This window comes from Mustela erminea, chromosome 1, assembly GCF_009829155.1.
Source record: "Mustela erminea isolate mMusErm1 chromosome 1, mMusErm1.Pri, whole genome shotgun sequence".
NCBI lineage: Eukaryota > Metazoa > Chordata > Mammalia > Carnivora > Mustelidae > Mustela > Mustela erminea.
This window is the reverse complement of record NC_045614.1, coordinates 207,450,641-207,477,345: the sequence shown is the minus strand read 5'-3', so window position 1 is coordinate 207,477,345 and position 26,705 is coordinate 207,450,641. Positions and strand designations below refer to the sequence as shown.

Genomic DNA, 26,705 nt, shown 5'->3' with positions numbered 1-26,705 from the left:
GTAGCGGCTGTTTCGCTGCGGCAGCGTGGCTACCTTCCAACCTCTTCCCCGTCCTTCCGTCCGACCGGGGGAGGACTGCTCTGGCCTAGAATCGAGAATCAAGGGATGGGGGGAGGCAGATGGCGCGGGGAGCTCTGGCCTGTTCCGGCCAGGTGCCGGGGGAGTGGGAAGGAGGGAGCCCGGCCCGGCCCTCGCGCTGCCTGGGCTTGGAGCCAACGCGGAGGAGCCGGGTCGGCCCAGGGGGCCTTGGCCATGGCCGTGGCCGAGCCCTCCCGGCGGCGGCAGGTGGGAGCCACGCTCGCGGTGAGCACGGTGAGCACAGCGTAGCGCACGGTCGTGGCACACCTGAGCCGAACAGAGCACGTGCGTCAACTCGACGCTAATGTAAGGGGGTGGGCGTGGGGCTGTTGTTCTTTCCGGGGTCCGTGAATTAATAATGGCGCGAGGGTGGGCGGAGGCAGAAAACATCAAATCAAACTGGTTTTCTTTTGGAGACCCGTGGATGCCCTCCTGGTCATTGCTTTTGATTTCCAGCTCTTTCCCCATAAAACACATTTTGAGGGATAATTTTTTTTTTTTTTTTTTTTTGGTGGTTGTTTGTTTGTCCCTTTGCCTTGAAGTTTCTGAAATATTCCGCAGCGCCGTCCTTGCCAATTCTGCAGAAGTGTTGCTGTTGCTTGGAGCCTGTTCACAGCCAAGTGGGAGAGTTTCTCCACAAACTGCCATTTCAGTGAAAACACTGAAAATAAAATGCCATCAAGCACATTACACAGAGGAGGGAGCGCTAAGTTCCCTGACTGTGAGCCGCCAGCCTGATGTGGCCGGCCCAGCCTCCTTGACCTTGAGTTTCTTGCATCGGAGGCATGTAGGATAGGAGTCCGCCCGGCCGTGGAGGCTTCCTGGGTCTTCTCTCCGCGGTTGAAGGAAGCTCGTCAACGCTGGGAAAACGTCCTGGCTCCCCGTGCCTTTTCTGGGCCCTCTTTCTTCCTGCTCCCACCTGTCCTCAGGTAAGAAAGCCCTGGTTCAAGCGCCTGGGTGGCTCACTGGGTTAAAGCCTCTGCCTTCCGCTGGGGTCATGATCTCAGGGTCCTGGGATGGAGCCCCACATCGCATCGCGGTTTCTGCTCAGCTGGGAGCCTGCTCCCCCCCCCCCCCCCCCGCGCGCCTCTGCCTACTTGTGATCTCTGTATGTCAAATAAAGAAATAAAAATCTTAAAAAAAAAAAAAAAGAGAGAGAGAAAAGAAAGCCCTGGTTCAATGAAACCTTTTACTAGGAAGATATTTTCTTTTCAAAAAAGACTTTATTCATTTATTGTTTGAGAGAGAGAGAGCAAATGGGCAGGGGGAGGAGCAGAGGGAGAGGGACAACCAGATTCCACGCTGGGAGACAGCAAAGCCCAATGTGGGGGTCAGTGGACCTGAGCCAAAATCAAAAGTCCCATGCCTAACCGACTGAGCCACCCGGGTGCCCGGGCAGTTGTTTTCAATGTTGTTGTTCCTCTCTGGTGGCTGTCACGTTCAAAAAAGGCTGATGTGTTTCCCCAATGTTACGTGAGGATGAGTTACTTGAGGATTTTGTTAAGACGTAGATCCGGATTCGGTGTGTCTGCCATGGGGCCTGGGACCCAGCTCTCTGTCCCCCCACCGAGAATGCTGCTGCTGGTTTACGGAGCTCGCTTGGAGTCGTCAGGTGTAGAGAAACACTGAAGGGTTGAATGGTTGTAGGGGACACTACTGGGATGTGTTTTAGTCAATGTTCTCTAGAAAAAGAAAGCAATAGGAGATCTTCACATATTCGGAGACCGAGAAAGAGAGAAACATGTATGGGGAGGTGGTTTGTTACGTTATAGGACTTAGTTCATGTGATTACAGAGATGAATGAGTCATATGCTCTGTCACCTGCCAGCGGGAGGCCCAGGCGAGCCAGGAGAGCCAACGGTTTAAGTTTCCATCTGAGGCCTACAGGGTCAGACCCAGGAAGAGGTGAATTTTCCATTTGAGTCTGAAGGCAGGAAAAGACCAGTGTCCTAGCTTATACAGTCAGGCAAGAAGAGAGCCTCCTTACAGGAGGGTCAGTCTTGGGGTTCTGTTCAGGCTTTCACCTGATTAGATGAGGCCCACCCCTTTGAAGCAGAGCCATGCTTTACTCAATCTCCTGATTCAAATATTCATCTCAGGCAAAACACCCTCATAGACACACTCAAAATAAGGTTTGTCCAAATATCTAGGCACTCTGTGCCCCAGTCAGATTGACTCATAAGGTGAAGCACTATAAGATGGGAGGGGTATCCTCCCTTGGGGGTCTTCATGGCTTCTGCATGGTCTTTGCTTATCTTCTTGGAATTCTTTGGTCGGAAGATCCAGATGTGTCCCTTGTCAGCTGGTGTTTGTTGATGCACGGGATCGCCATGCTCTCAGGGCAACTCCCTGTGTAACACCTGGGCTTGACCCATGAATTCTGGAATAGAAACTACAGATGACCTTCACATTTATGTTGAACCCTTTAATAAGTAGTCCTGGGTGCCTGCTGTGTGAAAGGTCCAAACTGGGGGTCAAGGAGGACCAAGAATGAGACCCCCTCTAGTGGAAGAGGTTTGGCAAGGACAGGCTATGTAATCTGTGGAGCCCGGAGTAAAATGAAAATGCAGAGCTCCTTGTTCAAAAATTGGGATGGGAAAAAATTAGGATTTTTAAGACAGCAAGAGCAGAGCACTAAACCAAATGTGGAGCCCTTCTGAGTGCAGGACCCCGTGGGACCGCACAGATCATACGTCCCTTGGACTTGTCTTGGGTGAAGTTGGCTCAGGAGCCGGGTAGGGTTAAGTGTCCTGATGGAAATTCTGGGATATTGATTGGTGCCTCTTTTTGTTCCTTCCTTCTTTCCTTTCTCCTCTTCTTCTCATTTCCTCCCTCCCTCCTTCCTTCCAGGTAATTTCAAAAGCCTTATCACTTTCAATGAAATAGTGTGTTCATTATTCATTATACTTATCATTCCAGACATGTATAAATTAAACCAGTTTGTATCACTTTTATGGCACTTGTAAATCCCATTAGAGCGACTAGAGTTAGAGTCCTATCTACTAAATCTGTGCTCTCTGGATGGGTGTGGGGGTATTGTAGGTCTGAAAGGTGGGGCTCCTGGAAACACTCAGGCCAGGTTTGGAAGGGGTCTACCAGCTGTGCGTCAGAAAACCCAGCAAAGTTCTAGAGGAGTGGACCTCAGAAGAGAACCACTCTAGCAATGGCTTCCTAAATTCAGAAGGCAGAGGTTTACCCTCTCTGGACCTATTAGCAGAAACCTGGGAGGGCGCCTGCGTGGCTCAGTCGTTGAGCATCTGTCTTTGGCTCAGGTTGTGGTCCCAGGGTCCTGGGATTGAGCCCCATATCAGGCTCTCTGCTCAGGAGGAAGCCTGCTTCTCCCTCTCCCACTCCTCCTGCTTGTGTTCTCTCTCTTGCTGTGTCTGTCTGTCAAATACATAAATAAAAACAAAACAAAACAAAAACTGAATTCATTAGTTACCTGACTGGTTGGCTTGAGAATATCTCAGAAAGGTTAAAAAAAAAAAAAAAAAAGAGGCCAGTAAGATAGCACTAAATAGATTTATTCCATTTTATTTTTTAAAAGATTTTATTTATTTTTTTTATTTGAGAGAGAGAGAGAGAGAGAGAGGATCTCAAGCAGTCTCCCCGCTGAGTGTGGTGCCCACGTGGGGCTCCATCCCAGGACCCTGAGATCATGACCTGAGCTGAAATCAAGAGTTGGATGCTTAACTGACCGAACCACCCAGGTGCCCTAAACTTTTCCATTTTAGATTTTAGCCTTATCTGCTAATCTCTCTAACTCAGGAGTAGGGGGATTAATGGGCTAAAGGGGTCTTGGCAAGAGACTGACAAATTTATCAACAGATGCTTCGAGAAACCAAATTCTCATCTCTCTCCTGGTGGGTTTCAAGAAAATGAGAACTCAGCCAGTAAGTGCTTCTGTAGCAAGTTTTTATTGAACACAGGGTTCAAGCTCCAGGAGAGTAAAGCATACCCTCTAGGAGCTTAAATTTGTTGGAGACAACACTACGCTAGCAGTGCCCTCTTTCCCATGAGGGAAACCCAGCTAGGTGTTCTTATGGGCTGCCTCCCATTCTTTCCTAAAGAGGGCCACCACAACTAAATGACAAAAAAGAAAATATTAAACTCCTCGTAGCGGGGAGTTCAAGAGGCTAACCTCTGTTCAGTCCATGAACCCTGATTGTTTTCTACGGGCCAGGCTCTGTTCTAGACACAAGGGGTACAACGTGACCCAAACAGAACCTAGCGGTGCCCCTAGGGAGCCCTGTTCAAATGGAAGGCCAGGTCAGGAACAGAGGTGACACAAGGCTGCTGGGAAAAGGACGTGGGCTCATGTCTGTGCTGTAGCCTTACTAAGGAGGGCCACTTGGAACATATCTGCCTTTGTATTTTGTGAGGCTTTCAGTCAACAGCAGGGAAAAAACGTTGACTTGTGGCTGGAGTTGAGGTCATGTACTAGAAACGTGTTTTCTGCCCATTAGCTTATCCTAAACCCTTATTCTGCCTTTGACCACTCCATTTTCCCCTTCATGCTAATGCTGTTTTCTTCAGATGTCAAGAGTGTCCTCCGGAGATGGGAAGCCAGAAGACTCTGCCAGATGGTATTTGTCTGTGTTTTAATCAAAATGCCCCCTTCTCTCCGCCACAGTGGGAAGCAACCAGAGACGTGCAAAGTGGACAAGAAACGGCACAAAAACCTGCAGTAGCTTTTGAGGTCAAGAAATGTAGCCAACGCAGGGCGCCTGGGTGGCTCCGTGGGTTAAAGCCTCTGCCTTCGGCTCAGGTCATGATCCCAGGGTCCTGGGATCGAGCCCCACATCGGGCTCTCTGCTCCGAGGGGAGCCTGCTTCCTCCTCCTCTCTCTCTGCCTGCCTCTCTGCCTAGTTGTGATCTCTCCGTCAAATAAATAAATAAATAAATAAATAAACTCTTAAAAAAAAAGAAAAGAAAAGAAAAGAAGCCAAAGGCGGGATGAGCTTAATTCTGTTCATCTCTGTGGTAGCATCAAGACAGTGGGAAAGTCTCCTGTGGTTGGCCCTGAGCTGATTCAGAGAGCCCAAGCCCTGACGTATTGATGTAGGTGGGGCTCGGGAAGAGAGTGGATGGTGGGAAGAGCCCAAATGGTGGTTTCCTCTAGACCCATCTCCCCTTTATGGACAGGGCTAAGCCTTTCTCATAACATCTCATTCAGGGTTTTCAACCACTTAATGAAATGTCATTATTCCCTTTCTAATTTCATTTCCTCCCTTTCTTGCTCCCTCCCTCCTTTCTCGGTGCCCACTGTGGGGCTTGAATTTATGATCCTGAGATCCAGATTTGCTCACTCCACCAACTGAGCCAGCCGGGCGCCGCTCACTATTCCATTTCAAAGATCAGGCCACTGTGACTCAGAGTCTTTAGTTAACTTGGTAAAACCCAAGAACTAACTTTTATGAGTGCATACGGTATGCTGTGTGTGACCTCTTTTTAACCCCCTTAACATCTTTACGGGTTACGTGGTTACTCCTATTTTATAGCATGAGAAAGTGAGGCTTGCGAAAGATCAAGCATGGTGCCAAAGGCTTCAGAGCTGGAAAGCGGTGGAGCTTGGGTCCAAACCAGCCAGTCTAACTCCTGAGTGCTCTTAATCGCTTTTCAGATGTCTTAGGAGCATCAGGAGCTATGCCCAAGGCTACCAGCCGGCCACTCAGGATTCATCTGACGTTCACCTTGCAACAATGGCACCTCCTTAACAGCAGGGCCAAGATGGCGGAGCCCTGAGCAAGGCAATGAGAGCTCGAACCGGCCACTGACACAGGAGGCCTCAGCACGTGCCACGCCATGCATCTCCAGTGGAAAATGTTTGTTTATGTATCTTTAAGGATTTGTTATTTATTTTAGAGAGAGAGAGAGCATGAGCAGGGGGAAGGGCAGGGGGAGAGGTAAGAGGGGGAAGGACCAAATCTCAAGCAGACTCCTTGCTCAGCATGGAGCCGGACTCGGGGCTGGATCTCACGACTCTGAGATCATGACCTGAGCTGAAATCAAGAGTGGGACCGACCGAGCCACCCGGGCACCCTGGGACATGTTTCTTTCATAAACATTGTTTAATGTTACTATGTGCCAGGCACTCTTCTTCTTCTTCTTCTTCTTTTTTTTTTTTAAAAGATTTTATTTATTTATTTGACAGACAGAGATCACGAGTAGGCAGAGAGGCAGGCAGAGAGAGAGAGAGGAGGAAGCAGGCTCCCTGCTGAGCAGAGAGCCTGATGCGGGACTCGATCCCAAGACCCTGAGATCATGACCTGAGCCGAAGGCAGCAGCTTAACCCACTGAGCCACCCAGGCGCCCCGCCAGGCACTCTTCTAAGCTCATGCCTAATATGAACTCATTCATCCTCATACCAACCCTATATGGTGGGCACTACTGTCATATCAGTTATAAGGATGGGGAAACCGAGGCATAGAGGTGTAAAGTCACTTGCCCAGGGCATAGCTAGAAAATGATGAACTGTGAGTTGAGAGTAGGCAGTCCCGGCCAAATGCACTTCTGAACATACTTGGGGGAAAACTAAAAAAAAAAAAAAAAAAAAAAATATATATATATATATATATATATATATATATATATATATATATATATGAATGTATATATATATTCTTCCAATATGATGACTTGTAACCACTTAAGAAATTGCTCTTTTCTCATGAAATGAAAGCTTTGCCAAGGAATGATTGATTTTCCATTGAGAAGCTTGGGCAAGGTATCGGCTGAGATGAAGGTAGTTTTTTGAAATGATGTCTTTTGGAAAATCTCACAAACTTCACTCAGAAAGCTCCCTGTAACACCCATCCTGGCACCTGGTGGACATACCACTCTTGACTACTATCCTAATCATTTTTTTTCAAAACGGATGCCTTAGAAGCACTTCAGATCTTCCAAGCTCTTACCCCTAATTATAGCTCCTCTCTATTTATTGATTAAATATTTTTGAGTGCCCCCAATATGCCAAGAACTGTGGTAGGCACTGGGAAACAGAAGAGAACAAGACAGATGAGATTCTGGATGGAGTGGAGTGCTGTGCTGGTGGCAGAGGACATATGTAACTGGCAATTTCAGCCTCAGTACAGGGGGAAGTGGGAGCCCTGGGGGCAGGGTATGTGGATCTCTAACTTTGACTGGATACAGGAGGTTTCCAGTGTCCACAAGACCGCTGCACAGTTGGAATTCAGCAAATGTCTACTGCATGGACACATTGCCTGCAAAACTAGGTTCTGAAGAATGGGTAGGAGCTAGTTACATGACGGGAAATTAGAGGGGCTGGGAGGGGGTTGGTATTCTGGACAAAAAGTGAGGAGCCCAATGGTGAGGGAGCAAAAATGAGATTTTTCTGTTTAGAAGGATGATTCTACAGAGGGGAGACTAGATTTCAGGAGGGATGGGGTACAAAGACACTGAAGGCCTTTGATGTGGTCTGGCAAGAGAAGTCCGGGGGAGGGCATGGATTTGGCAAATAGGTGAGAACAGAAGGGAGAAGGGGGAGGGAGAAGTCAAGGGTGATTTTTAGTTTTCCCGGTCAGGTTTATCCTCTAGGACACAGGCAATGGCTTTTGTTTTCAACCAGGTAACCCCGGGAGCCCAGGCCTTCCCACCTCCCAGGCTGTTAAGGAATATTCACCCCAGGCTTTGTTCTTTCTTTCTTCCTTTTTTTCTTTCTTTCTTTCTTTTAATTTCTTTATTTGACAAACAGAGATTACAAGTAGGCGGGGAGAGAGAGAGAGGAGGAAGAAGGCTTCCCGCCAAGCAGAGAGCCTGATGAGGGGCTCGATCCCAAGACGCTGGGATCACGACCTGGGCTGAAGGCAGAGGCTTTAACCCACCGAGCCACCCCGGCGCACCCCCCCGCCCCCCCAGCTTTGCTCTTTATGGTGAAGTCTAAGCTCTTAAAGGGAGGAGGGGGCACCGTCCCGATGTGAGGAAAGCTTCGTTAGTCTCTACCGTCACGTCCCGACTTCAGTGTCCCCCACAAGCTTGCGAAAGGTAAAGGGCAAGCATCATTTCCGGATTTTGCAGAAGGAACCAGGAGTTCTGTGTGGACCTTGCCCGTCCCGTATTCTGCCCAGTAGGTGAATGTAGGGCCCAAGCCCCGCGCTGTAATTTTAATTTCACTCGCTGGGTAAGGTGAGTCACCTTGGGGAGTCCAGGGCTCCCCAGGATTCGGCTAAGGCCACCGTGCCCCACCTGGAGCCCGGCTGGCGCTAACATCCCCCACGATCCACAGGGAGGGATTACGTTAAGGCTTTTCTGCCTCTCGTAAAAAAGTTCCTGTCTCCCCCTAGAGCCAGGCACACGCCTCCCGAGCCAGACCACGTGTCGCAGGTACGCTTTTCGGCTCTTCCCCTCCCCCGTTCCGTTCCCCTTCCCTCTCAGCCTTAGGTGGCAGGAAAATCCTTTACCTCCGACCAATCCCACTGATGCCAAGCCGCGCGCGCGCGCCAACTCGAGCTCCTTCTCTGTACGTCATTGGCCACCTCCACCTATGCAGAGTGACAGGCAGCTTCGCCGACCTATAGCCGGAGGAGGCGGAGGCCGCTCGGCCCTCCCGAAGCTGCTTTGTTAGGGCTCCCTCGCCGTTCCCCAGCCCGCCGCGCCTCGGCGGCTTTCCACTGCTTTCCCCAGGCCTCGCCGCCGGCGCCTTGCGGGGTGGCAGCGCCCGGACGCGCGGCGCCCGCATCCTTCCAGCCGGGCGCCAGGGGCCGGGATGCAGCGCGGGTACCCAGCGTGCTCCTGTTGTCACTCTCCTGCTCAACTCTGAACGCCCCGCTCCTGTATCCGCCGCCTCTGATTGGGCGCCTGGAGGCGGAGCGATTGTCAGGCGACCCAATCGGGGCTCGGTTTCCCACGGGCTCCCGTGGCTCCGCCCCCGAGGCCGCCGGCAGAGGCGCCCTGACAGCTCCCATTGGCAGACGGCGAGCGGGCCGGAGAGCTGCCGGGCCGAGCAGCGCCGCCGCCGTCGGGCGCGCAGCTCTGCAGCGCCGCGAACGCCTCGGCGCCCGCAGCCCCAGGAGCCCCGCGTCCCCGCATTGTCCGCGGCCCCGTCGCGGAGATCCGGGACGAGCGTCGCGGGTGAGTACCGCGGGCCTGGAGGGCGCGGGCCAGCTGTCCGAAGCCATCCCGAGGGACCGCGGTGAGGATGCCCTGAGCCGCTCGGCCCGTGGCGGGCACGTCCTGACCCCTGTCTCCCGCACACTGGGGCTCCCGGCAGGTCCTAGCTCCCCCCGATCGGGCTTTACTCGTATTGTTTTCGTGTTCACACACTTGGAAGGTGAGGAGCTGGCGACGCGGGAGGCTGGAGGAGACATCCCTCGCGCGAGGCAGCTGTCGGGAGGGAGACGAGCTCGAGGCGCCCAGGTGCCCGGTGCCGAGTGAAAGTGACAGTGTCCAGACGTTGGCATTCGGTCCTCTCGGCAGCAGGAGGTCGGCGCTGACCTGCGGCGGCGGCGGCACTTTGTATTTGTCGGCTGATTTTTATCAACTTCGGGGAGGGCGTGCGTGTGCGTGCGCGCGCGTGTGTGTCTGTGTGTGTGTGTCTCCGTCCCTGACTTGGGCACCTCCAGGCCTGGGTTTTCGGCGACGTTACGGGCGCTCACCTTGGCGATCCGCGCCGCGATCAGGGCCGGACACCCGGGGCGGAGAGCCTGGGGACCGGCACCTAGGGCCGGGGACCCGCGGCTGACCGGGGAGGAGGCATTTAAAGCGGCAGTCTGCGCGCGCGCAGACAATGGTCCGGGTGCGGGCCCCGGGGGCTGTGCGTGGACTCCCGGAGCCGGATCCTGATCCTGATCCCGCCTCGCCCTCTCGCGGGCTCTGCTGCTCGGCTGCTGCTGCGCGGCGCGGCTCACCGCCCGGTGGGGGACCCGCGTGGGGCCCGCTTTTGTTTACAGACCTCGCCATTGGGCGAGAGCCGCGCGCTGCGCTCCCCCGGCCGAGGCTGCAGCCGCGCGTCCCCTCCGAGCTGGGAGAAGTTGGTGCGTGCTGTCAGGTGACGCCCCCTCCCCCGGCCTCCGGGAGAGATGCTGCAGGGAAAAGACGACTAGACGGCGCCTTCGCGCCGAGTCCCGCCGCGCGCGGCGCCCCCAGGCCCCGTGCACCCAGAGACCCCTTGTCCGGGCTGGGAGCTCTCCCAGATTGACGGCCGTCGGGGCGCTGACCGAGCCAACCTCACCGCCCTCCTAGTAGCATCCTCTGGCCTTGCCTCCGGATCAGCCCAGGTTGATTCCTAGCCTGCCTTTTCCTGTGTGCTGGCAATTCTTGAAGGACGCGCGCGAGCCCTTGGGGACGCTGGCCAATCCATGCCCGGTTTTCTGGTACCCACGCGGCCTCGCGGAGCAGCTGTGGGGATCCTTGAGTCCGGGCGGTAGCGATCGGCTTACCCATGCGTGCTGACTCGGTGCACACTTTGAGCTGGAGAAGAGGTTGAGAGCCTGGGTGCTGAGATCAGACAAATTCGGGCTTCAGTATCTGTTCAGTGTCACTCACAAACTGAGTGAGCCAGGCCGAGCTGCTTAGTCTCCCTGCGTCTCAGTTTCCTAGTCTTTAAAGTGGGGATAACGTGTATTCCCCTTTGTTGGAGGGATGGGGTTGGGGATTTGAACGACCGTAAAAATAATCAGTTTAGCACACTGACTGCCACAAATGAAACACTGGAATGTTGTTTCCCTTTAGAGGGAATCTTTTCCAGAGGATAGAACGCTGTCTTTCCCTTTTCTGCTGTTCTTTCCTGGCTTCTATTTTATTTTAGAAAGCTGGAAGGATTGTTTTCAGCCTCAAGGATTGTTTTACTTGGCCTCAGGTTTAATTATAGTTATCTAATCGCTTTCAGCTCCTTTTTTATGTGTTTGAATTTCCATTAGGTTTCAGTTGTTTCTTCCTCCCTCCTTCTTCTGGAGGCAATGCTGAGGCCCAGGCCTGGGTTTGGAGGAGGAAAACTTGTCTAGGTGGGACTCCATTGCCGGTGAAGCAAGCGAACCAATGGCAGCCCAGCAAAGTGTTCAGGGCCCGGATGGAGGGAGGTTTGAACAAAGAGATACCTGAAGGCAGGGAGAGAACACTTCCTGGTAGGAGTGAAATTTGAGCCGGGTCTTGGGGCAGAAGTTTAGTAAATCTTTGTTTCTAGAAAATGCTCTTTTGTACCCGGCTGTAAAGAGCCAGGCCAGGGAGGTTGTCTTTGCCTGTAAACACCAAAGTTGCTAAGTAATTATCTTTGAATAGAGAAGTAAACCCAAGGTGGAGGCTGTGGGCTAACCAGGGCAGGTAGAAGGGAGAATTGATTTCATCAAGTGTCTTCAAAATACCATCAATGTGTTTTGACTTGTTATTCCTCTGCCCACCAGCTCAGCCTTGCGAATCTTTTTTTAGGGCAGAGAGAAGCCAGTTTCATACACTAGAAACAAAAGCAAGAAAAACTCCTCTACAACCCCAAATGAGAGAGTTGCAAAGAGACAATCTCAGTCTTTGGCTACAAAGTAAGACAGTGTTGAGAGAAATGTTTCTAGTTTCAACACCCTTTTGCTGGTTGGGGCAAATCACTGAGCTAGGTCCGGTAACCTTTCCTTTGAACATGGACTTTTGGGGTCTTAGACGGGCCAGAAGAGCATACAGACAGACAGAAACCAGGTGAGGGACTTGTAGTCTGTCCAGGGGGTGCGGGAGCCCCCAAGGAATTCCCCCAATGCCATCCTGCTCCCTGGGCCTGCCTCAGGCACCCCAAGGAGGTGGACTCCCTCCAACAGAACGAGCCAGTAATGTTATTGCTAGTTATCAATTAATATACGAGATAACCTATTTAATGTTCTCCCAGCGATGATTCTGAGCCTTCTTGCGCTTGTTCTGGGAATTCTCTGGCCCCGAGGGATGCTGTAAGGCAGCTGTGCCCCCTACTGTCGTCGGGGGATCAAATCAATTGGGGGCCTAGACTTAAAAGGGAGCACGTGGTTCGGAAATCTCATTAGCTGACAATTTAACTCCTCTCTAATGCTCATCTGAGGAGCTGGGACAAAGACTTCCTCTCCTTTCCCTCTGCAAATTCTCCCTCCCAGCTTCCCTCTCCTCCCCCCAGACCGGAAAGGAAGGGCCGCCCTGGTCCAGTCTCCTCCCTGCCAAAATTTGCCCAAATTCCTGCAGTTTCGGGGTGGACTCCTGAGCCCCAGGGTTTTATCAGCCCCTGGCCAGAAATCCCTTCCCCAGAGCTTTGTTGAGGGCCTTCTGGGTGTGCTGGTGGGCAGTTGGTTCTTTCCTCTCCACAAGGAGCTTGTGGTCTGCTGGAGAAACATTTTGTGGGACTGGGCTTTAGTGGACACGAGGGAGGCAGGTGAGAATATAGAGATCGCGTTTCTACCGTCTCCAGCCATTGGACTCTTGTTTCGAAAACATGGTCTCATGGGGGCCGTGTGTGTTCCTGTTTGTGCCTCCCTGACGTGTGTGTCTAGATACATCCACATTTTTCTTTCTAAATCAAGCAGATGGGTAGAGTGTGTGTTTCTGAGTATGTCTGTCTTTTTGTTTATATTTTTCTCAGTACAGGACCAGGAAGAACAGGCCTCAGCAAAATTTTTCAGTTTTTTACAATTCCAGACTTCAGGTCATTTCATCCCTAAGAGTTCAGTTTTCTATAAGTAATCACTCCTGTGTTTCATAAGGAAAGTTCTCATCATGGTAGGCCAAATCACTTACATATATATATATATATATATATGTATTTATATTATATATATATATTTTTTGTGAAAGATTGAATAAAGGAGGCACTGAAAGATAAAGCAGTCCTCAGCCAGGAACAGAGTGTTTTGAAAATAAAACAACGCTCCAGTGTAAAAGGTATGGGATATTAATAGTTAGGTGGGTTTTTCCCTTCTAGCCCCTTCCCCATGCCTGTCCCTTCCTTCCCAACCCTTCCAGCATAAGACTTTCACTGTTCCTGGGGTCTCCAGGGACCTCGTTAAGAAATTCATAAAGGTCTAGACTGTGGTTACAGAAAGATTCCTCCTGTGCTTGTGTGAGATTCTTCTGGAAGACCTTGGAGCTCTTTTGCTCACTGAGGAGGCTCCTCCCTGGTGGGCCGAGGCTGAGCCCAGAGGCTTGCATTCCCCTGCAAGTGGGGTCTCAGTTCATGAAACGGTAGCAGAAGTGAGTGGAGGGGTGCCCCCCACTGTTATGATACAGGACGCGGACAGTTGTTGCCTCCAAAGCGTGTGGAACAGAGTGATGATGCCGGGCGGAGCTCCGTGGGAGGAAGGTTCTTTTCAGCTGAGTGCATGGAGCGTGACAGCATGGGCCAAGGTCCTTTGAGTTCTGGTGCTGTCACAGAGTTCCTTTCCCTAGAAGGACACTTGGATGCTGCCAGGGGGTTGGGGGTCCTGGAATCTTGCTGCCCTCCAGCAAAACCCAATTATGATTTGAAAGGCACCGTTTGCTTTTCTGCCCAGCGCCACTATGAATTTACGAACGAGGAGGGTTTTAACAAAAGCCACCTGTATTATTTAACCTCGATACTGCCCTCACAGAACGTGATTTTATTAAAGACCAACAGATCGGGGTGCCTGGGTGGCTCAGTGGGTTAAAGCCTCTGGCTTCGGCTCAGGTCATGATCTCAGGGTCCCGGGATCGAGCCCTGAGTCCCGCATCCCCGCACCGTATTGGGCTCTCTGCTCACCAGGGAGCCTGCTTCCCGCCCCCCACCCCCGCCTGCCTCTCTGCCTACTTGTGATCTCTGTCTGTCAAATGAATAAATAAAATCTTAAAAAAAAAAAAATAAAGACCAACAGATCAGTATACAGAAGTGAGAGGAATTGAGTGGTTGGAAGACAGTGGACCTGGGCGCCCTGCCCCCTCCCCCCATTACCACCTGCTTTCCTCTGGGATGGGCGGGGGGAGGGCATGAGAGATTAGGTTATGGAGGTTCAGTTGCTTTTCCTTAAAACCCCCAAACACTGTTCTGTCCACGGAGGAGACAGGATATTCTGCAGAAGGAACCTGTCTTGGCGATGGCTGCCTGCAGCCCAGACCTGTCCTGTCTTCCCACCTGCCCTGGTCCTCCTCCTCCTCCTTGGCCGGGAGCTGCTCGTAAATAGAGATCAGTTCTGGTTCCTTTTCCTGGATTCCTCTGTCCTCTGCCAAGGTGATCATGGCCCTGGAAGGCCACCAGGTCAGCTCTGGGGGAGGGGGAGGTGGGGGTCCCAGAATGGGTCTGGGAATGCTCCCTGTGAAATTATTGGGACCATGGACACGGAGTCTGGAGTTTCCCACCCTTTGCTCTTCAGAAAGAGAGTGGTGGTGGGGTTCATGGCTGCAGGTTGAGTCTGAGGGGCTCTGAGGACGGGGGTGGGGGGTGGGGTCTGTCTTGCCTCCCCTTTCCCCCAGCCATGTTGGAGGCCTCTGACCTCTTTAGGATTCCAGCCCAAAGCCTGACCAGCTCAGGCATCTTGGGATCCAAGGGATAAGATCTCTTGACCCCACCTTGTCCCCTGGGCTGGGTGGAGAGTGCGGTCCCTGGCGGGCGAGTGAAGATATCCCGCCGAGAGGTCTGGGAGCCTGTGGAAGCCTCTGGAACTCATCAGCCAGGTTTGGGCAGCATTCTGGAGACTCAGAACTGTGGGTTTATTCTTGTTGTGAACTTCTTATGTGGATTTTGGGGTTTTTGGACTTAAAAGGAGCCTGACCTAACTGAAGTAATGTGTTAGTTTTTACCTTTTTTTTTTTTTTTTTTGCAAAATGTGCGTGTCCTTCTCCTCCCAGGACAGGAGGATGTCCTTGTCCTTGGTAAGTGAGCAGGCCGTGGGCCCCTGGGTTCTGAGACCTGCGGGGGGCCATGGGGACCCCTTTCCCTGCTCCCCGGGTCCAGAGGACACTCCTGTCGTGCCTCTTACCTATTGTCCCAATCAGATTGACCATCTGATGCCCTCAGGAGCGCCCTACTTTAGCTGTCCAGAATCAAGTCCCAGGTGTCCGAGTTGTGACTCTCGTGATGTCTGAAATCACAAATTCTGCTGCGTTCTGGAGGTGGGCTGTGTGTTGACCTTCACCCTTCCGCGATTAATGTGTGTTTATTATTTTTTATTTTTTTGAAGATTTTATTTATTTGACAGAGAGAGAGAGATCACAAGTAGGCAGAGAGGCAGGCAGAGAGAGAGAGAGAGGGAGGGAAGCCACCCAGGCACCCCCAATGTGTGTTTAAACAGGGGTCCATGGGGTGCCTGGGTGGCTCAGTGGATTAAAGTCGCTGCCTTCGGCTCAGGTCATGGTCCCAGGGTCCTGGGATCGAGCCCCACATCGGGCTCTCTGCTCAGCAGGGAGCCTGCTTCCTCCTCTCTCTCTGCCTGCCTCTCTGCTTGCTTGTGGTCTCTCTCTGTCAAATAAATAAATAAAATCTTAAAAAAAAAATAAATGGGTCCATTGTTGGGGGGAGATGGAGAGTGCTATATGTACTTACTTTCATCTGAAATGTCCTTTGGATCCCACTGTTCTTAGGTCTTTTTTTTTTTTTTTGGTTTAAGATTTTACTTATTTATTTGATAGAGAGAGAGAGAGAGAGAGAGATATTACAAGTAGGCAGAGAAGCAGGTGGTGGTGGTGGGGAAGCAGGCTCCCTGCTGAGCAGAGAGCCCAATGGGGGCTCGATCCCAGGACCCCGGGATCATGACCCAACCCAAAGGCAGAGGCTTATGCCACTGAGCCACTGAGGTGCCCCCATTATTAGGTCTTTTGAATATTCTTGCCATGGGGAAGCTGGGACCAGAGGAGGTTCTTGCCCTCTGCCATCCAGAGGGCTGGGGCTTTGTGTGCGTTTCTTGTTCTCTCAAGGATCTAACGTACATTTCCAGTTTGCCTTAATCTGGATGCAGTCTCTGGCTCAAATATATTTAAATCACAGTTTTTACTCAGCGATGAGAGTCCAGTTGTAATTTTTTCCCCCGCCGCCAAGCGTATTCTTCTTTCATCCATGTTCTTAAACTCCGGGAATGCTAAGTTTGATTTCTTTCTAAAAACGAGGTGTAAATAACTCCATCTAGCACTGACGAACTCCTGGAACAGGCGAGCTTCCACGAAAAGCGTTTTGTTCCCATTCCTTTCTGCTCCCGCCCACTCCTGTACTCTCCAGAAATGATCACTTCTTGTTCACTTTTGTTTTTTTGCTCTTCCGGTGGTTGTCTTTGTATCTCTCAATAATGTGCTGGTACCGCTTGAATTTATCTGCTCTCTGCTGGGGTGCAGGACCCGTTAGCTGCTTTGTTGCTTCCTGCCGCCTTCCTTCTAGCTCCAGATTTTTGATGGTTACATTATAGTTCTTATGTTGATCATTCTTCAGGCTCTGTTACGCCTGTAGATCTCTAATTTAGCTGCGTCAACCAAAGACTGACTTTTTTTTTTTTTTAAGATTTTATTTATTTATTTGACAGACCAAGATCACAAGAAGAGAGAGAGGCGGGCGGGGTGGGGGTAGGGGGGGAAGCAGGCTCCCTGCTGAGCAGAGAGCCTGATGCGGGACTCGATCCCAGGACCCTGGATCATGACTGAGCCGAAGGCAGAGGCTTAACCCACTGAGCCATGCAGGCGCTTCTGAAGACTGACTTTTAACCTCCCCTTTGTAAAGTGAGAATAGCGGTGCCCTGATTTGTCTTTTCTCTCAATTCCCCCCTGTCCCCCTAGACCCCCAGCCTCCGTCACCACCAAGATGGTAAGACTTCTGTAAGTGTGATGAGGTCTTCTGTGCTATGCTTTTTTTTTTTTTTAAGATTTAATTTTTTAAGGTCTTTTAAAAATTTTTTTAATTTAATTTTTTGTGTGTATGTGTTCCAAAATTCATTGTTTATGCACCTCAGCCAGTGCTCCGTGCAATCTCTACCTGATGTGGGGCTTGAATTTCTAAGGCTCCGATCACGAGTCACATGCTCTACCAGTGGAGCCAGCCGGGCACCCCCAGGTTGCTTTTGTTTTGATAACAGCTTTATTAATATATAATTTACATACCGCACTCTTTAGTTCCTTAAAGTGCGATTCAGTGGTTTTGGTAGATTTATAGTCGGGCAGCCCTCACCGTAATCAATTCTAGAACATTTTCATCACCCCCAAAAGATACCCTGTACCTGTTACTATATTCACTTCTCCTTCCCATGCCTCCCCTTCCCCTCTGGTAACCCCGAATGTATCCGTCTCTGTAGATTTGCCTGTTCTGGATATTACACGTAATGGGATTATAGAATATGTGGCCTTTTGTGTCTGTGTTCTTTGGCTTAGGGTCCTGTTTCAAGGGCCATCCCTGTCACAGCGTGGGTCAGAATTCCTTTCTACTGCTCAGTAATATTTCATCACGTGGATACACCACTTTTTATTCATTTATTTATTAATTGATGGACTTTTGGGTCGGTTTCACCTTTTGACTGGGTCAAATTCTAAGGGTAATTACTACAAATTCTAGGGGTAGAATTACTGGGTCATATGGTAATTCCTTGTCCAATATTCTGAAGAACTGCCAGATTGTTTTCAAAGTGGCTGCACCCTTTTACATTTCCACCAGCAATGGATGAAGATTCCAGGGTCCCCACATCCTGCCCAGTGTTTTGCTCTCTTTTATCTTTCTGATGATGGCCCATTGATGACGAGGTGACATCTCACCACGGGTTTTGCATTTCCCCGATGCTGAGAGATGCTGAGCCCCTTTTCCTGTGGCTGCGGGCCCTTCAGGTATCTTCTTTGGAGAAATGTGTATTCGGATCTTTTGCCCATTTCTTAATTGGGTTATTTGGGGTTTTGCTGTTGAGTTGTAGGGGTTCCCTTTTTTTTTAAACACTTATTTGAGAGGGACACAGAGAGAGAGAGAGCGCGCGAGAGCACAGAGCAAGAGTGAGAGCAGGAGGCAGACTCCCAACTGAGCAGAGAGCCTGATGTGGGGCTTGATTTCAGGACCCTGAGATCACAGCTTGAGCTGAAGGGAGACAGAAACTTAACCAACTGAGCCCCTCCCCTTTTTATGTTTTGGATATTCACCCCTAATTGGATAGATGGCTTGCAAATCCTTTTTCCTATTTTGGTGGGTTGCTTTTTCACTTTGTTGGTGGTTTCTTTTGGTATGTAGAACCTTTTTTTTTTTTTAAGAGTTTATTTATTTATTTAAAATATTTTATTTATTTATTTGACAGAGAGAGATCACAAGTAGGCAGAGAGGCAGGCAGAGAGAGAGGAGGAAGCAGTCTCCCTGTCGAGCAGAGAGATTGACACGGGGCTTGATCCCAGGACCCTGGGACCATGACCTGAGCTGAAGGCAGAGGCTTTAACCCACTGAGCCACCCAGGCGCCGCCATGTAGAAGCTTTTAAGTTTGATATAGACCCACTTTATTTTTGATTCTGCTGCTGTGCTTTTAGATATGATTTCCAGAAAATCATTACCAAGCCCCATGTCAAGGAGCTGTCTTCTTATGTTTTCTTCTAGGAGTGTCGTGGTTTCTGTCTTACATTTAAGTCTTTAATGCATTTCAAGTTAATTTTTTTTAAGGATTTTATTTATTTATTTGACAGAGAGAGATCACAAGTAGGCAGAGAGGAGGCAGAAAGAGAGGGAAGTAGGCTCCCTGTAGAGCAGAGAGCCCGATGTGAGGCTCCATCCAGAACCCTGAGATCATGACCTGAGCCAAAGGCAGAGGCTTAACCCACTGAGCCACCCAAGTGCGCCTCAAGTTAATTTTTGAGAGTGGTATAAGAGAGGGGTCACGTTTCATTCTTTAGCATGTGAATATCCAATTTTCCCAGCAGCATTTATTGAAGAGACTGTCTTTTCTTTCTTGAATATTCTTGGCTTCCTTTGATTTCACATTTAAAAAAAGAACAATAGTCTGTTTACTTCAAAAACTCTGTGTATGATTCAGTCATTTATTTACCAGAGCTACATGAAGGAAATATATGCAGAATTAGAAAGTGAGCTGTCTTTGGGCATCAGCTTTGGGCTTAAATTTCTGCTGGGTGATATTTCCTATTGTGTTATATGTTAGGACAGAAGTGCTTAACTGAGGGCGGTTTGCTCCCCAGGGACCTTTGGCAATGTCTGGAGATATTTTTGGTTGTCACGTTGGGGAGGTTATACTGGTATCTATCTAGATATAAGGAGATAATCAGGCATCTAGATGCTGACACTTTGTGATGCACAGGACAGTCCCTAGAAGAAAGAATGATCTGGTTGGTAGTCAGTAGTACTGAGGTTGAAATCCAAAAGACACAAATTCAAAAGACACAATACTGCATTCAAAAGACACAAAAACTATGAACACATATTCAAATTTCTTGGGAAAGGAGTTTGGGTTTCCTAGATATTTGGAAATGAGATGTCAGATTAATAATGAATAATCAAGCATCAGGTTATTTTGGCTGTTATTTTAGTTGGAATAAATTAATAAGGTATGCTTTTTAGGATGGAAAGCGTTTGTTGTTGTTGTTGTTGTTGTTTAGAGGGAGGAGGGAAGGGACAGAGAGGGAGAGAGCGAGAATCTCAAACAGGCGCCACATGCAGTGATCAGTCCCACAACCCTGAGATCAAGACCTGAGCCGAAACCAGGAGCTGGGACACTGAGCCGCCTGAGCCACCCAGGCGCTCCTAGGATAGAAGGTTTTTAAAAATTGGATTATAAACAGATGAAGACTGCAACCCAAGAAAGAAAATTGGATAATAACTTCAGGGGTTTTGAGCTTCTCAGTGCTTGAGAAATTCACCCACTTAATGACTGCACAGTAGTGCTAATAACCGTGTAACGAACGGCTGGTCCTTAGCCCTGCACTTGGCGGCAGTTAAAATTACGGGAGGAGCAGTCTTTGCAGTCTGATCACTCCAGTGTTACTCCTCCTAAGCGGTTCATGCAGCATTAAAGACATTTTCAGAAGAAGAGTCCCGTGCAAGATCCACTGTGACATTTTAGAAAAATTTTTTGAATGTTAGAGTAATTATCTCATCTTGAAATCTCTGATTAGAAATCATCATTTCAGTCTATGAATATCAATTGAACTTTAACATGGCATCGTAATTAAAAAATGAAACCTCATAGCTGGTTTTCACTAATTAATAATTTAATAGTGTATTTTTTTTTTTTAAGATTTTATTTAAGTGAGAGAGCATGAGTGGGGTTGGGGGGTGGGTAGGGGCAGAGGGAGACAGACAAGCAGACTCTCCACTGATTGGGGGGGCTCGATACCAGGACGGCAAGATCATGTCCCAAGTCGAAGGCGGACGACTGAGCCACCAGGCACCCCAACAATCTATTGTTTTTGAGTTGATTTAAAAAAGTTCATCCTGGGGGCACCCCGGTGGCTCAGTGGGTTAAAGCCTCTGCCTTTGGCTCAGGTCATGATCTCAGGGTCTGGGATCCAGCCGCGCATCGGGCTCTCTGCTCAGCGGGGGTCCTGCTTCCCCTCTTCTCTCTCTGCCTGCCTCTCTGCCCACTTGTGATTTCTGTCTGTCAAATAAATAAATAAAATCTTTAAAAAAAAAAATTAGAGGAGTCTTTTTTTTTTTTTCCCCTCTCCCATTTCCTCCCTCCTGACAGTTAAAATTTAATGTGGGGAAGGAATCTGCCTACAGCCTTGGTCCTGGGCAAACCATCCAAACTGCCTTAAAGAAAAAGATTGCTGGGAGCCTGTCATTATGGGGTTTCAGCTTGCTTCAAGTAAAAACACCCATGATGTTGGGGTCCTGGGATTGAGCCCCACGTGGGGCTCCCTGCTCAGCGGGAAGGATGCTTCTCCCTCTCCCACTCCCCCTGCTTGTGTTCCCTCTCTCGCTGTCTCTCTCTCTGTCAAATAAATAAATAAAATCTTTAAAAAAAAAGTTAAAAAAAAAAAAGAACACCTAGATGTCCTCTCTCTTTGAGGAAATGGGGTTTAAAACCAAATGGATGTATTCATAAGGTATTGTTAGTTAACATTAGGAACTTGGAGTCTCCTTGCCAAAGACAGAGAGATCTAAGTTAATGGTCCATTCTTTATACCAGGACTAGTTAACAGCTTATTAGAGTGAGAAGGGCTAAAATGATCCCTCATGGACAGCCTCGGAATTTTAATTGTGCTAATCCATGCCATCTCGGCCTGTGATACAGCGGTTCTGGGTCCCATCCAACTCAGGAAGAATGAATCTATGGTCCTCCTAGCAACCAGCATCTAGCAATGTAGAGTGCCTGAACTTTATTCGGGGGGCATGGAGCCTGCCCCCCAACATCTGGGGGCCCAGCCCACAGCCACGACAGCTAAGAGTCACAGGGGCTCGGGGAGCTGGGTTCCAGGAGCATAAAATACGGACTTCGTTGCTATGTTTTGGTTGTTAGAAAACCATGCATGATTCGGGGAAAAATGAAACTCTCCCAAGGAAATATTAAGGTACAGTTTTTCCTTTTGGAAAAGTTACTTTCTGGAACTCGGACATGGAGAGCTTAATTAGGACACGAGGCAGGTTGCATAGTTTCATACCCTGAGGATTGCAACAGCCTCTGTGGGTCAGATCTTTGAATTTCCTCCTTTAATGAGAAGAACATCTCTGACATCTAGCACTGTTGAAATGGTTAATGGCTTTTGATCACCTGGGCTCATCCTTTTTCATTTTTCCCAGACAGTCTGTGGGTACACCCCACCCCCGCTTTTTTTTTTTTTTTTGTCTGTCTCTGATTCTTCCCAAATATCTCATCAGTGCCTTTTTTCTCCTTTTTAAAAAATTTTATTATTATTTATTTTTAAATTAATTAATTGATTAATTTGAGAGACAGAGATCACAAGTAGGCAGAGAGGCAGGCAGAGAGAGAGGAAGGGAAGCAGACTCTCCACTGAGCAGAGAGCCCGATGTGGGGCTCGATCCCAGGACCCTGGGATCATGACCTGAGCTGAAGGCAGAGGCTTAACCCACTGAGCCACGCAGGCGCCCCCCCCACTTTTTTCTCCTTTAATTACAAAGTATTTCTCTTAATTACATCGGGTATCAATAATGTAAACTATGTAGCCAAAATACCAACAAGAAGTATCTTTCAGTATTGACACTGGGGGGAAACTTCCTTTCTTATGAAAGCTTTTGCAGTGAGTAGGGTTCCTTTGACAATCAGAAAAATTGTGCTGATTAAATCCACATTCAGCTTTGGGTTGGTGGTGGGCAGTGGGAAACTTAATCTCCCAAGTCATATTTTCTTGTTCCAAAATCCACTTACACATGGGGATTAATAGCAAAGTGCTGCTCTCTAGGACTGGGACAATAGGAAGAATAGAGAATATTGTGGATTCTGGCCGGCGTGAGCAAAGATGAGAAAGCCTGTAGGGCGGCCCAGAAGCCCAGTGATTAAACATCAATGGAAGGATTAGTCCCATTGTTGACGGATCTTTTCAGGCTAGGATTGAACCCAGACCCTCAGTCATTAGAAAGTTGTTGACTTTGTAGCAGACCGCATCCCTTTCTTTAGAAGGCTTCCCCAGAGACAGTGGTCTTACAGCCACAGTTCCTAACATGGCTGTGCCTTTTGACCTCGGTTTTTTCCCCTACAGTTGCCTCCTGGTCCATGAACTGTCTGCTTCTCTGAAGGGTCCTAAAGCAGGGATGATTTTCAGGTCAAGTTGAATTTGTGTCTGTGTTTGTATTTTAGGGCTGCCACAAGAGGTCCTTCAGACTGGATGTCTTAAGACGGTAGAAATGTCTTGTCTCATAGTCTGGTAGCTAGAAGCCCCAAATCCAGGTGTTGGCAGAGCCACGCTGCATCCAGAGGCTATGAGGGAAGGGTCTTTTCTTGCTTTTTCCAGCCTCTGCGGGACCCCGGTGTTCCTGGGCTTGTGACAGGATGACTCCCAATCCCAGCCTGCTTCTTCACACAGCGCTCATTTCCTGGGGCTGAGTGTCTGTGTCCAGCTCTCCTTCTGTCTCTCCTGACACCAGCTATTGGATGTAGGGCCTGTCCTCGTCCATACGACCTTCTCACTTGATTAGATCTGCAAAGACCCGATTTCCAAATAAGGTCCTATTCATAGGCGCTAGCAGTTAGGACTTAAACATAGTTTTTTTGTTTTTGGGGGTGGAGGAGGGATGCATTTAACCCACAGGAGTGTCCACGCAGTACTGCCTGACACTGTTCAGAGCAGCCAAGGACACGCACTGTGGATGGGCACTTACTGCTAAGACATTAGGTTTTCTGAAGCTGATATCTCACCGTGAGTTTATTATCTATTAATCGATTGATTATTTACCAAAGTAGACTCTACGCCCAATGTGGGGCTTGAACTCAGGATCCCAAAATCAAGGGTGCCTGAGTGGCTCAGTGGGTTAAATCTCCGCCTTCGGCTCAGGTCATGATCTCAGGGTCCTGGGATCGAGCCCCGCATGCTCTCTGCTCAGCAGGGAGTCTGCTTCCCCTTCTCTCTCTCTCCCTCTGCCTGCTGCTCTGCCTACATGTGATCTCTCTCTTTGTCAAATAAGTAAATAAAATATTAAAAAAAAAAAAAGATCCCCAACTTCCCAACACAAGAGTCACATGCTGTAAGGGCAGAGCCAGCCAGGTGCCTCTATGTCCACATGAGTGCAGACTTTTTTTTTTTTTTTTTTAATATTTTGTTTATTTATTTGTCAGAGCGAGAGAGAGAGCACAAGCCAGGGGAGCGGCAGGCAAAGAGAGAAGCAGGCTCTTTGGAGCCACCAAGGCATCCCTTCCTCCTCTCTCTCTGCCTGCTTCTCTGCCTACTTGTGATCTCGGTCTGCCAAATAAATAAATAAATAAATAAATAAATAAATGGATAGAATTAAAAAAAAGAAAAAAAAGACTTTTCTCAAATAGTTTGAGCCAGTGAAACAGAAGTCCCTTTTCCCCTGGGTTATATCCTATCCTGTCCTGTCCTGTCCTATCCTTTTTCCTTCCTTCCTTCCTTCCTGTGTGTTGCTGCCGTGGTCTCCGCATCTGGGCCATTCCCATTGTCACTTGTCAGATCTCCCTCTTCTTCCAGGTCTGGTCGGAATCCGCCGTCTTCATGCACTTTCCTTGGTGTCGTAACGCAGACGCGTTCTCAGAGTCTGCCTTGTGTCTCAGTGACCTCTTCTTGGACTGCAAACTCTTGGAAGGTAGGCTCTCAACCGAGTTTATCGTGGCTTTGACGGCAGCACTGCTGTGGAGCAGCTTGACTATGTTTGGATAAACTCGCCCCCAGGTTTCGGCAGCAGCAGTCAGTAATGTGCACGGTGCGGGGTCGTTGCCAAGACAGTGGGCCGTGGAGGGTGACCGCTAAGACATAAGCGCAAAGCAAGAAAGGTCTCTATTCAGGAGAGACGGGTGACAGGCAAATTCTGTGAGGATCCACTGGCAAGAGGAAGGTGTCTTAGTCGCTGGTGAGCGGTCTTCCGCTGGGATGACTCTGATGCTGTCGTGGGAGCCAAAATTAGACAGCCCACGTTCTGGGGCCGGGGGGAGATGGGTAGGCTGGTGTCTTCGTTCAGGCCACGGTCTAATGAAATGTCACAGACTGTGGATTAAACAAACGTCTATTTCTCTTAGTCTAGAGGCTGGAAGTCCTGAGATCAGGGTGCCCTCGTGGCTGAGTCGTGGGAAGGGCTCTTCTCCTGGTTACGTCTTCTTCTACTTCCTGCCTTTCCTTGGTGCATGCATTCGCAGAGAGAGCCCCCGTTTCATTTTATCGGTTCCTCTGAGGGGCCTCTACCCTCCTGATGTCATCAAAACCTGATAATCTACCTAGCTTCCAAATACCATCTCACTGGGGATTAGGTCTTTACCACATAGTTTTTGGAGGACGCAGACCTTCAGTCCATGGCACTGAGCGGGCACCCAGGTACGCAGTTTGGAACCAGGAGAGAAAGAGAAACCAGAAAAGCCCAAATCTAAGAGCCTTGTGCCAATATGCCTTTGATTCCAAGGTGAGCTCTTGGGGACCTGGGCTTAGTTAAATCTAAGGGGTTAGCTTTAGCTAAGTACTTTATCTTAGTTAAAGCTAAAGTACTGGGGTTGGGGCTGGGCAGCCCAGGACCCAGTAGGCTGCAGGTGGATGGGGATAATTTGTGCCTGGAAAATCATGGAAGATCTAAGCAGTTGGGCAGGGAAAACAGTGAGGGGTGGAAGCGTGTGGTCTTCGGAGAACGCCCTTGGGCTGGTAGGTAGGATTACTCAAGGACACAAGCCCAGAGGGAGACCTTTGAAAGGTGATCTTCATGGAGGGTGTGCCTTGGACCTTGGTTCGAGGCTCGTGGTGGGTGTCGAGCTGAGGGCACAGTGTTCAGTGCATGTGACCCCAGAGGGACAGATGAGGGCGGCTGTTTCCGGGGAAAGTGAGCGTGTCGCTGGCTGAGATGTGAGGAATGTCCTCGAACGACTGCTTCGGAGTCCTCGAACAACTTTTCTGGGCATGTGGGGCTTCTAAAGGGAGTTTGCATTGCAAACTCATCAGATCACTCTTTAAAATGTCTTTTTATTGGAGTGCCTGGATGGCTCACCCGGATAAGCATCTGATCCTTGATTTTGGCTCCGGTCACCATCTCAGGGTTCTGAGACAGCCCCGCATCGGGCTCTGCGTCGGATATTGGCGTGTTCTCTCTCTCTCTTTCCCTCTGCCCCTCCCCCCTCCAAAAAATTAAATAAAAGGAATAAAATGTATTTGTATTTACTGCGTGAAGATTGTGAGAACAAGCAAGTACATTTAGAAGGAGACATTCTCCCACATTCCTACTGTGGGAACACGTTGGTTGCTTTGGGTTTCCTCTGTTCCTTCTTATCCATAATTGTTGCGTCCTTTTTACGTATTTGTAACTCTTGCTTAGATACGGCTTTGTATTTTGTTTCTTTTCACATAATCCTGTGTTGTCAACATGGGCAGTTTCGACTGCAGCGTCCCCAAGTTGTCATGTACGGTGATCACACACTCCAGCGTGCTCATCGTTTACTTAACATTTTCCTATAATTGAATATTTATGCTGTAGCTTTTTATCACTATTTTAAATGCTTTTTTTTTGAAGTTCTTTAAGTGTATGGTGCTTTTCTTTTTTCTCTTTTAAAGATTTTATTTATTTTTTTGACAGACAGAGATCACAAGTAGGCAGAGAGGCAGGCAGAGAGAGAGGAAGGGAAGCAGGCTCCCTGCTGAGCAGAGAGCCCCATGCGGGGCTCGATCTCAGGACCCTGAGATCATGACCTGAGCCAAAGGCAGAGGCTTAACCCATTGAGCCACCCAGGCACCCTCTTTCTTTTATAAATTTATTTTTCTCAGGGTAAATTCCCAAGATGTGGTATTTGTATTAAACACTACATTTAAAAAAAATGCATTGAGCTCCCTGCTCAGTATTAGAGTCTGCTTCTCCCTCTGTCAAATAAATAATTAATTTTAAAAAATGGCTGTTAATTTGAATTGTCAAACTGCCTTCCAGAAGTCTTGATCTGTTCATATATATGAGCATATTGGACTCCCCACAGCCCAACCATCACTGGCTCTTAATTATTTATTTTGTTAACTGTTCTTCGAATCTGTCTCTTCCCTCTGCTTTTGGAAGGGTGGAACTTTTTGCATTTATTATTTACAACATTGTTTTAAACTTTAGAAAACACTGTCGTGGGCTTCTCTGTTAAATCCTTAGTACACCCTGGGACAAAACAAATAAACAAAATAAAAC

The 26,705-nt window shown here is 49.0% G+C and overlaps 2 protein-coding genes across 2 annotated transcripts in view; one reads left to right on the top strand and one right to left on the bottom strand.

The window, feature by feature from the left end:
* Positions 1-1,326: 1,326 nt before the first annotated feature.
* Positions 1,327-10,479, bottom strand: LOC116592432. The gene is made up of 5 exons (XM_032345637.1): positions 10,414-10,479; positions 9,945-10,057; positions 9,693-9,754; positions 8,499-9,183; positions 1,327-2,458 (listed from the first exon to the last, which is right to left on the bottom strand). The coding sequence occupies exons 1-5, from the start codon at positions 10,477-10,479 to the stop codon at positions 2,377-2,379; spliced, it is 1,008 nt and encodes a 335-aa protein (XP_032201528.1). The 3' UTR covers positions 1,327-2,376.
* TIAM1 (TIAM Rac1 associated GEF 1) overlaps positions 9,024-26,705 on the top strand; it is a 383,887-nt gene continuing 366,205 nt past the window's right edge. The window contains exon 1 of the mRNA XM_032353687.1: positions 9,024-9,168. The gene's annotated coding sequence lies outside the window, so the exon portion shown is untranslated. The remainder of the gene's footprint in view (positions 9,169-26,705) is intronic.